Source organism: Hippopotamus amphibius, chromosome 17 (assembly GCF_030028045.1).
Source record: "Hippopotamus amphibius kiboko isolate mHipAmp2 chromosome 17, mHipAmp2.hap2, whole genome shotgun sequence".
In the NCBI taxonomy this organism is placed as follows: Eukaryota; Metazoa; Chordata; class Mammalia; order Artiodactyla; family Hippopotamidae; genus Hippopotamus; species Hippopotamus amphibius.
The window spans coordinates 57,881,971-57,893,268 of record NC_080202.1 but is presented as its reverse complement, the minus strand read 5'-3'; the positions used below and the strand labels follow the sequence as shown (position 1 = coordinate 57,893,268).

Genomic DNA, 11,298 nt, shown 5'->3' with positions numbered 1-11,298 from the left:
CCCTAAACCAAGTGTAAAGTGGGAGAAAGTTTCTCATTGGCTGAAGAGCACGGAGAGAGGATTATAGCATCCTGTGGGGTAGGGCGGGGTGGAGAGGCTTCAGCTACCATGCTGAGGACCGGAAGATTCCCCTCTCTTTTATCCCCAGATGAGGCATCTTCTGGTGGCCTCTTGAGGCTGAGAACCAGGGCCCACCCCTTAGGACAAAGGGCAGGGTGGACGTGTCCTCACAGCTGTTCAAAGGGAAACATTCCACATAGAACCAGGGAGAAGAATGGTGGTTACTGGGGGCTGGGGGTGGGGGAAGGAAAGGGAGAGGTTGGCCAGAGGGCACAAACTTCCAGTTGTAAGATGAAAAAACCTAGGGGTCTAATAGCACAGCGACTTGACTTAATCATACTGTGTTGTGTCTTGGAAATTTGCTAAGAGGGTAGATCTTACGTGTTCTCATTACACCGAAAAAAAAAAGAAATTAAAATATATTAAAACGGTAACAGTGTAAAGTGATGGCTATGTCGTTAACTTGATTGGGGTATTCGTCTCACAATGTATGTTAAATCATCACATTTACACCTTAAATATATACAATTTTTATTTGTCAATGATACCTCAATAAAGCTGGGGGATAAAACATTGGGGAAAGTTCCAAACGTGTGTCTATATTTGTGTTTGTGTGGGGGGGCGGGGGGGACCCATCTCAGACCGGACGGCTTCTCCTCACCCAAAGGGAGGCCGCCTTGCTGTGAGGACCGCGACCCACGTGACACAAAGCGACGGAATCCCAGGGTGTCGTTGACATGCATGAGGCGCTTCAAAGAGGGGACTTTCCCTCAGACGTTTCATTGTTAAGATGGTTTAAACAACGTCATTTAAGAGAGGCAACATGGTTTCCCTCAGTTTTCATATCACCCTCCCTGACCTGGAGGTAGTTTCTGAGGCCCAGCAGTCGTGCTGAGGGGAGAAGGGAAGGCCGGGCTCCCAAGTCACAGCTGCTAGGGAGCCCCAGCCCTGGAGAGGTGGAGGGCAGGGAGCTTGGAGAGTCAGGACAGAGGAGGCGGAGGGGGAGGGGAGAAGAAGGGGGAGGAGGAGGGTTAGGAAAGGAGGGGGAGGGGGAGGGGGAGGAGGGGGGAGGAGGAGGGAGGAAAGAAGAGGAGGGAGGAAAGAGGAGGAGGAGGATAAAGGAGGGGGAGGGGAGGAGGAAGACCAGCACTGGGGGCCCTCCTCAGCAGGGTGTACTCAGAGCAGTGTCCTCACTGGGCAGAGGGGATGTCCAACCTCTCATGGCCCAGAACCAGGACTCTCCACAGAATCACCCTCCTTGGGGGGGGTGTGTGTGTGTGTGTGTGTGTGCGCGCGCGCGCGCGCGCGCGCGCGCGCGCTCATTGGTCAGGGTTCTCATAGGCACAGGCCATCGATACCCAGCAGCTCAGACATAGCGGGCGTTGCGCTGGTCTCAGGAGTGAAGGGACCCCAGCACCGGGCAGGCCCCGACTCTCTCTACTGAATCCCTGTTTCTTCTCTCTGTGCCTCGGCCCCCGGCTCCGCGCCCGAGTGCTTCCAGGAGTGGGGACACAGCCGTCCGAACTTGAGTTCCATCCCAACAGCTCCCGACCTGGAGCCTGGACCCCCATGGGTGGGGCGGGGGGCGGGCGGGTGTCCAGGACGCTGGACCCCGGGCAGTGAGGACACATCAGAAGGGGCTGAGCCGTGTCCCTGAGCTGTGCCGGGCAGGACGGGTGCCTGGCCAGCCCCCAGGCCCCCAGCCTGGTCACCGCATCCTGACAACGCAGAGGGATTTCTTCCACAGCCCGCTTCTCCCCTGGAAATGGAGTCCCGGGTTGGAAGGTGCTGCTCATCGGTCAGTCTAAGGGGCGGTGTCTTTGGTCAGAAGGTCAGAGGACAGATTCATGTAGATGGGCTGTTCCCATTGTTCCTCGGCCTCCCTGTGAGGTTCCTTCAACCAGAGCACAGCACCGACCAAGATGAGCAAGATGGGCACCTTCAGGAACGCCAGGAGCAAGTAGTGGGTCCTGGGAGAGCAGGCAGACGGTCAGAGCCCCGGGCCCCGGCAGGGCCCGTCCCCGCAGAGCCTGACACGGTGGGGCTTGGCCAGCTCCGTGAAGCCCATGACCCAGGGCCCGGCAGCCCCTCTCTGAAGACCCCCAAGGACCTCCTCAGTGGCTCAACCGCCAGGGTCCTCGGAATAACTCAGCTTTTTTGTTTTGCTCTCAACTGGACCCACCTTCCTTTCTTAGTTCCATTTGTCCAAAGTGCATCTCAGCCCAGCAGAAGCACCTGCAGTCTGCCTCTGTGTTCTCACTGCTTCCACTAACGCCAGCTCCGGGTTCCTAAATCATCCTCCCTGATGCATTGGTTCCTGAAGATTGTGTCTTGTCTCCCTTGGCATCCACTAGGTCATCGGTGCTTTTTTGTTGACAATTGAATGGGCAGAGGATTTGCAGACCTCCCTTCCACCAGGGATGCTTACAGAGGAGAGGTCTGCAGGGCAGATTTCTGCCCGGGGCTAGAATGAGGAAATGGAGGATGCAGCGTGATGTGGGTGGGAGTGGGCTGAGAGGTGGGCTTTGGGCCTTGGCTCTGACTGTGATGGGCTCCAGGATCAGGTGACTGCATGGGGTTCCCAGGCTCAGCTGTCCCATAGGAAAGGCCCCAGGTAGGGGCAGGAGAAAGGACCGCAGCTACTCACCTGATGTGGGGTCTGGAAGACTTGTCTGAATGGCTGTTGGCAGCTGTCCTGGTGAGCAGGCTTCTTGATGTGGTCAGAACAGCTCCCTCTAGACACCGACAAAGTTGGTCCCAGGTTATTGGCACAGACTGGGGTTTCGTGCTCTCCTGGCAATGCCACTCCACCCCTGCCAGCCCTCACAGGAGACTCCCTTCCCCTGGATCAGGAGGCTTCGTCTCTTTGGATGCAGCCCCTCTGGCTTCTTCCCTTTCTATCGAGTCATCTGAATCACAACCCACAGTCATTTTCCCCCATTGTTTCCAGGTATGGCAAGAAGAAATAAAGATTAGACAGGAGGAAGCAGTGCAGTTTATTCTGGGGAGAGAGAGAGAGGAATCACACTGCAAGTGGCACTTTTGGTTGGGGAGAAAAATCCCTGGTCCTTTCCGCTCAAACAGTGCCTGAAGAAACAGGGCTCAAGAACAGACAGTTCTGGAAACAGGACGTCTAGTTATTGGGGTGGTAAAGGGCGAGGGGGATTCTGGCTGGTGAATAAGAGGACGCCTTCTGGTCAAATAGTGAACAGTGACAGTGATGAAGAAGATATGTTTATGAGGAACTGTTAAGACGATTTATGTGCGCAGCCTGGTGTCCAGAGAGGAGAGGTGCCAGGATGTTGGCCAGGTTCCTGGAGTTCAGCACTGGGACCCAGATGCCGCCCTGTGCCCCTCTGCGTGATGCCAGGTCCTGGGTGTGACTGTCAGAGGTTGCCCACTTCCCAGAGCAATGCCCTGCCTGGGACATCACTGCAGGTGCCTCAGAGGGACCTCAGGGATGTGACGGGCAGCCGGGCTGGGCTGCTGCTCGGCCTTGATTTCTCCCACCTCTTTCCCACGTGTCTGTCTGTCCCTCGCTCTCACACACACTTGCTCTCAAAAAGTCTCTGGCTTCCCCTCTGCCCTCGGGGAGGAGGGGGCAGGGGCCCTCGCTCGTCCAGTCCTGAGCACCAGGACCCCGCCGTGTAGACGAGGAAGTTCTTACCTGGGTCAACGGTGACTTTAATTCGTGTCCCCAGGTCAATTCCAGTCTTTTCAATCCCGCACCAGTAAGTGTCTGTGTCGTCTGACCTGAGCCTCAGCATGGTCACCGTGAACAAGCGGTTTCTCTGATCGTCCTTGATGGACACACGGTCCTTGCTCACTTCTTGCTCTGATCCTCTGGTTTCAACGAGGATCCTGCACGTGTCCCACCTTGCCCCTCGGCACCACCACTTCACGTGGGTCTCCCATCCTGGGCGGTAGTGACACTGCACGGTCACCGATCCCCGCTCTGGGCCTTGCACGGACCCTGGGCCTTGGATGGAGAAACAGCCTGGAAAACAGAAACCCGGGATACAGCTCCTGCCACCCTGAGCCAGCCCACACCGGCGTCCAGAGACTGGACCAGGGTCCCCAGCCTTCCCGGCTACCCCCTTGAGCTGACGCCTCGCATCCACCGTCTCCTCTGTCTAGCATCCCCACCAAGCCCCCTCGGTGACAGTGCTCTGGCCTCTTTGGCCCCCACTTCCCTACCTCTGCTCATGGCATCTGATTTTCTGACACTTTCTTTCCTTGTCCTCTCAAGGCTGTTCTCACCTGGGCCCTCCTTCTTCTCCAGCTACGCTGTCCCAGAGGCCTCTACCAATTTCTTTTCTCTCCCTCTCTCTTTAAATCTTAGTGTAAACAGTAATGTGCTGGTAAACATTTCACAGCCAGTCCTCTGGGGAGAAAAAAAATCTTGGGTTTGCAGCGCTTTTCAATTTCCTGAGTGTAAACATTCCCACCAGGCCTGATTTCAGGCTCTCGATGCCATGTCTCTGGACACAGAGGTAGGAAGAGATGTCCCTTGTCTGAGTGGGCCTGGGGCAGCTCCACTGTCGGGCAGCCCAGGGTCCCCCTCCAGCCTTTATCTGTCTCCCACTATTTCACCCCACGGGGTGATTTTCCATTTATACGCTTTCAGTTCTCGCCGACATGCGGATGGTTCCCAAATCCATATTTGCAGCCACAATTCTTCCCTGAGCCCCCGTCCACCACTTACAAGTACACAGTGGATGTCTGTTTCCCAAAGTCAATAGTTACAGAACTGGAACACCTTTTTTTTTTTTTTTTTTTTTTGGCCTCGCCACGCAGCTTGCAGGATCTTAGTTCCCAGGGCTTGAATCTGGGCAGTGAAAGCTCTGAGTCCTAACCACTGGACCACCAGGCAAGTCCCTCAAGAGTTGGTTTGAAGGAAGAGAGAGAGAGAAATGACAGGACAGCCGTGATGTGGAAGCAGAACTCTGGGGAACAGGGCTGACAGGTTTTAAAAGCATACGGCTGTTTAAATTTCCATTTTTCATTTTCGTGAATTTGAGATAGAAACCTTCTCCTTTGTGTCAAACCTTCAGGATAGTTTGCCTTATGTGCAAAATCCCTGGTTAAACAATTGCCTCAAAATTTAGATCACAGTTGATCTCCACGTCTGGGCAGATAGCAAGTGACAGATGACCTGTAACATGAGTCAGAACAGCCGATGGGGAGCTCAGAGCAGAGGTGCCTGGGGAACGTGAGTTGTGCAATGGGTTTGTTTTGTTTTGTTTTTAATTTATAACGGTTCCTTCTTTCTCTGTCTTTACATTCTTAAAAATAAATAAATAAATTAATTAATTAAATACATTAATAAATTTATTGGCTATGTTGGGTCTTCTTTGCTTCTCGGGCTTTCTCTAGTTGCGGAAAGCGGAGCTACTTTTCATTGTAGTGCATGGGCTTCTCATTGCAGTGGCTTCTGTTGTTGCAGAGCACGGGCCCTGCGTGCTCGGGTTTCAGTAATTGTGGCTCGAGGGCTCAATAGTTGTGGCTCACGGGCTCTAGAGCACAAGCTCAGTAGTTGTGGCGCATGGGCTTAGTTGCTCCATGACATGTGGGATCTTCCTGGACCAGGGATCGAATCCGTGTCTCCTGCATTGGCAGGCGGATTCTTAACCACTGCGCCACCAGGGAAGTCCCTGCAATGGGGTTTGAGGCAGTCTTAGTTTGCACTTTGGGTGCCAGGGGTCTGTGCTGGCGTTCCCAAGCCATCATGCCAGCCCAAGCTCAGAAGAGTAAGTTCCAAGGTACAGGTCCAGGCCCCGGGCCATTCTTGCAACCCTTTGCTCATTGGGGGAACAGGGGTCTCTTCTTCCATTCTCGGGGTTGTTGGGGGATCAGATAACCAAGCAGACGAGAGAATGTCCTGCCGGAAGCTGGGTCACTGTGACTTCACCTGGTCCACTTTCTCTCCTGCCTTTCACAATAGGAACCCAGAGCGGCTGATGGGATCTAGAGTTGAAAACTTGGCAGGGTGGCTTTTTTCCATCCTTGGCTAACTTCACACCCACGTTCATTCAGAATCGAAGGAGGAGGGACCCCGCCCCATCTCTCAGCACCCACCCTCCCCAAGGCTCTGATTAGCCTCAGTGGGTCTCAGTCTTCAAATGGGGGAGAAGAGTGTTTGTGTGAGTGTGTGCATTTAACTCTGTGTATGTGTGTGTGAGACGGTATGTGTGTGTCTTTTGGTGTGTGAGATGAGAGTGCGACTTTGTGTGTGAGTGAGAAAGATTGTGTGTGCGTGTGTGTGTGGCTGTGCAAGTGTGTGTACCATTTTGTGTCCCTGTGAGCGAATATATGCATGTGTGCCTGTGTGTCTAAATGAGTGTGTGTGTGTGTGTATGAGAGTGTGAGAATATAAATGTGAACTGGGGTGTGATTCCGTGTGGGTGTGTGCGTTCGACTCCATTGTGGGAGTGTGTTGTGTGCATGCATGTAAGAGCTTGCGAGCCCAGCACAGCCCCCCCACACTCTTCTCCTTGGCCTCCAGGTGAGCTGGACTTTGGGTTTAAGAGAGAGCAGATGGCAGGGGGGGCCTCAGAACTCAAATGCAAAGCCGGAGCCCAGGGGGAGATGCAGACATTCTGAGTTGCTGTGCTTTGGGAATTTGGGCCATTCGGGGTCCCACTTAATGAACGTGGCCGTCACAGACAAGCCTCTGCCCTGGCAGCCTGTCCACAAGTATCAACACAAGGCTTCTTCAGCATCAGTACCATCAATGACCGCGAGAATTCAGGGATGCCCACAGCCCTCATCTATGTAATGGGTTGGCCAAAAACATTTTGGCCAACCCAATACATCTATCTGAATGGTAGAGTCCTACATCATTAGAGTTGGAATGGGCTCAGGGACTCCGTTCCACTAGAAATCCAGGTTCTAGAACAATAAGGGACTGAACTCGGCTCTCCCGTCTCCTTGGCCACACTCTTTCCTGGGTGCCCTGCATGGACAAGTCTGTTTGTGCCAGATGGTCAGTCCCCTGGCCTGGAGAGCGAGGACTGTGTAAGCCACACCTCCTGCCTACATTGTGCAAGCCTCCACGCTGTGCCCTAGTATCCAGGGAACAGCGTAGGCAGTGTTTTCTCCACAGAAGAGAAGCCCCTCGCGTCACCCATCTGGGTTCCTGAGAAATTTCCTCTTTGAAAGTCTCAGTTCCTGGACATGATGTCCTGGGCCCCTCAGAATCCTGTCTCTCCCATTCCCAGCCTTGCTTCCAACCGGTCACCCCAAGGCTCTCTGCAAAGGCAGAGCTCCCTCTGCAGGGACCCCTATCTTCTCTCAAGCCTCCACCCCTTGGCATGCAGTTCCCACTTCAGGGAATGCCTTTCCCTGTTCTCTGCTTGAAGGGCTGATCCCTTTCTCCCAGGCTCATCAGATAGATGGTTGCCATGAGCCTTTTTTTTTTTTTTCTTCTCAGCTGTGCTGTGCAGCTTGCGGGATCTTAGTTCCCCGACCAGAGAGCCAACCCGGGCCCTCGACAGTGAAAGCGTGGAGTCCTAATCACTGGACCTCCAGGAAATTCCTGGCTCCTCTTTCTTTTTTTTTTCCAGCTGTTCTTTATAATGGTCAGTCATTTCTCTCTTTTCCCATCACGTCCTCACAGCCCTGTGCCTGCCTGGCACAAAGAGTACCCCAGTGCACTTTTGCTGGATGAAAGAACAAAGTCACCTCTCATTTCCCCAGACGTGACATCCTTCCTTGTACCTGCGACAGACCCTCTCCCCCACCTCCCTGCCCCTGCGGTGCCCCCGCACACTCACCTGGGAGGCTGAGAAGCAGTAGAGCAGGGGACAGCCACATGGCCCTGCCTCCCCGCCCCCTCGCCCCTCTGCGCTACAGCTGGAAAGCACGTGCAGACCCCAGCTGGCTCTCGAAGCTCTGTCTGAACACAGGCTTGTACCCTCTGCTTGGCCAGACCGCCTTTGAGTTTCTTACTCATTCGCTTCCTTTTATAGAGTGTTTCCTGTGTTTAATTATTCAGCAAAAGGGGTGTTGTTCTTGGCAGGGCTGGGTCACAGGGGCACGAGAGTCCGCACTAGGTAGGAAAGAGGAAGAAAGGGAGCTCTGCGGAGGCAGAAGGGCGGGGGTCGGGGGGGATGTGTCTGCAGAAAGGTCAGAGGAGGCGGCATCTGACCTATCAGGCCTTGGGGCCAAGGGGCACCGCAGTCTGGGTGTCAACTCCAGCACAACAACGGATCCCGGCAGCAGGGAACCCCCAACTCACATGTCAGCTGAACGTGCTTGGCACACCTGGAGATGTCTCTGTCCAGGTGTTACAGCCAAGTGCACAGAAGTGCAGGCTGTGAGATGAGACAGACCCGGGCTCAACCCCCACAAGCACTACATATAAGCTGTGTGACTGTGGACAACTTCCTTAACCTTTCTGAGCCTCAGTGTGTATATGTGTAAATTGGACTAATGAGAGTTGTTATGAGAATTCAGTTGAGAAAATGTATCTGCAGTTCCGAGGACAGAGTCCTGGGACAGGGGGAGCACCCTGTGTCATTGTTAACACCCTGGGCAAGACTTGTGATGCTAGATGAGGAGTAGGATTAAAACAAGCCCAGGACAGGAGGCTGAGAGGAGGGTTTCCTCACTAGTAGTAGGACAAATTCTAAACGTAACCTGACATTGTTTAATTCAGATCACGATAGATGTAACCCAGTAGTAAAGCTCTTGAAGAACACTTTTGGGAGGCAGGGGAGGTTTATCTCTTCCCAGGTGTCCAGAGCAAACTTGGAGGGAGGAGCTGTCCCTGGAAGTCCTGTGGTTTGGTGGCTCAGGATACGTTCAGCAAGGCTGAGAGAAGTTAGAGGACTTAGTCCTGTACCAGGGCGCTGGGGGCGCCAAGAAAGTGATGGGAAATAGGAAAAGATCTGGGATGTGCGTCAGACAGGATCGGGCCAGATCATCGCCCCGCTATCTTCACTTCTCTGCGAAGGTGGAACAAGTTTGTTGTTAGTATAAAAAATGTAGGGAATTCCCCGGTGGTCCAGTGGTTAAGACTTGGTGCTTTCACTGCCAGGGCCCAGGTTCAATCCCTGGTCTAAGATCCCACAAGTCGCGTGGCACGGCCAAAAGAAAAAATTTTTTTATACAATTCATCATGGTAATGTAATAAGAGAAAAACCACAGTCATAAATCAATACTACGTATGCAAAGCATTATATAAAAATCCTTTACTTTTCATGATAAGCTAGGAATGGAAAAGTATCTATAAGGAAACATTCTGCAAACATTAAAACCAATGGCGGGCTTCTCTGGTGGTGCAGTGGTTAAGAACCCACCTGTCAACGCAGGGGACACAGGTTCGAGCCCTAGGCTGGGAAGAGCCCACATGCCGCGGAGCAACTAAGCCCATGTGTAACAACTACTGAGCCTGTGCTCTGGAGCCTGTGAGCCACAACTGTTGAGCCCATGTGCCACAACTACTGAAGCCCGCATGTCTAGAGTCTGTGCTTGCAACAAGAGAAGCCACCGCAATGAGAAGCCTGTGCACCACAATGAAGAGTAGCCCCTGCTCTCTGCAACTAGAGAAAGCCCACATGCAGCAACGAACACCCAACACAGCCAATAAATAAACAAACAAATAAATAAATTTTTTCTTAAGAAATTTTATTGAGATACAGTTAACAGACAATAAACTGCATATATTTAGGGTGTACAATTTGGTGTTTTTTTCTTATTTGTAATGTATATATGGCAATCCCTATCTCCCAGTTCATTCCCCCCCAACCCTCTCCACTTTCCCCACTTGGTGTCCATATGTTTGTTCTCTACATCTGTTCTCTACATAAATAAAATTTTTTAAAAAATAAAAATAAAAATAAATAAAAACAAAACAAAACAAAATCAATGGCAGAGAATTCCCTGGTTGTCCAGTGGTTAGAACGCCACGCTTTCCATGCCAAGTGCATGGGTTCAATCTCTGGTCAGGGAACTAAGATCCCACAAGCTACATGGTTCAGCCAAAAAAACCAAAAACCATGGAAAATCGTGAAAAGGCTTTCCTTTAAAGCAGGAGGAGGACCAGGCTGCTGGCAATCATGACTGATTCAGTGCTTTAACAGGCTTGTGGAATCAACAAGAAAAAGAAATAAAAGATATGAGAACTGGAAACGAAGAAACAAAATTCTAAACAATCATAGATGAATTGATCGTCTTCACATAAAACTAAAAAGAGTCAGATTTTCGTAGGCTTGCTATAGACTGTAGTTTCCCTTTATTTCTAGTTTGTTGAGTGTTTTTTTTACCATGAAAAGGTGTTAAATTTTTTTTTAATATTTATTTATCTAGTTAGTTAGTTGCACCAAGTCTTAGTTGCAGCGCGCAGGCTCCTTTGTTACGGCATGCGAACTCTTAGTGGTGACACACATGTGGCATCTAGTTCCCTGACCAGGGCTGGAACCCGAGCCCCCTGCATTGGGAGCACGGAGTCTCATCCACTGCACCACCAGGGAAGTCCCAAGGTGTTAAATTTTTGTTGTATGTTTTTTCTGCATCAATTGAAATGATCTTGTGGGGTTTTTTTTTCTCAACAGAGTTCTTTCTTGTAAATTTGATTCATTGTAAAATTTATATGGAAGAGGAAATGGTCAATGTTTACAAAGATTCCTAATATCAAAGAACGATGTGCAGTTGTGTCCTATCAGATCTCAAGACTTTTTTTTTAAGAACTTTTATTGAGATACAATTGACATACAATAAACTGCATATATTTAAAGTGTACAATTTGATATTTTTTTCTTATTAGTAATGTATATATGGCAATCCCAATCTCCCAATTCATCCCACCCCAACCTTCCCCCCTTCCCCTGCCACTTTCGCCACTTGGTGTCCATGTTTGTTCTCTACATCTGTGTCTCTGTTTCTGCCTTGCAAACCAGTTGATCTGTACCGTTTTTCTATATTCTGCATATATGCGTTACTATACGATATTTATTCTCTTTCTGACTCGCTTCACTCTGTATGACAGTCTCTAGGTCCATCTATGTCTCTACAAATGTCCCAATTTCGACTTTTAATAAAGCTGTAACTGTGCTGTGCCAGCTATCAGAGTCAAACAATTGGATGAATAAAATAGGATAAAGAGTCCAGGAAAAAAGTCCAAGAGTACACAGAAATCAGACATAGGGAAAAAGTCCTTAACATTGGTCTTGGCAATGATTTTTGAATATGACACCAAAAGCACAATCAACAAATGCTAAAATTATAAGTGGGACT

The 11,298-nt window shown here is 50.9% G+C and overlaps 1 protein-coding gene across 1 annotated transcript; it reads right to left on the bottom strand.

Moving 5' to 3' along the window:
* Positions 1 to 1,864: 1,864 nt before the first annotated feature.
* CD300LB (CD300 molecule like family member b) lies at positions 1,865 to 7,878 on the bottom strand. The gene is made up of 3 exons (XM_057713877.1): positions 7,836 to 7,878; positions 3,613 to 4,057; positions 1,865 to 2,030 (listed from the first exon to the last, which is right to left on the bottom strand). The coding sequence occupies exons 1-3, from the start codon at positions 7,873 to 7,875 to the stop codon at positions 1,865 to 1,867; spliced, it is 651 nt and encodes a 216-aa protein (XP_057569860.1). The 5' UTR covers positions 7,876 to 7,878.
* Positions 7,879 to 11,298: the final 3,420 nt, after the last annotated feature.

Coding starts and splice junctions, on each gene's coding strand:
- CD300LB (XM_057713877.1), bottom strand. CDS start 7,875: ATGTGGCTGTCCCCTGCTCTACTGCTTCTCAGCCTCCCAG. Junction 4,058..7,835: donor ACTGCTTCTCAGCCTCCCAG/GTGAGTGTGCGG, acceptor TCTGTTTTCCAG/GCTGTTTCTCCATCCAAGGC. Junction 2,031..3,612: donor CAGAGACTTTTTGAGAGCAA/GTGTGTGTGAGA, acceptor CTGCTCTCCCAG/GACCCACTACTTGCTCCTGG.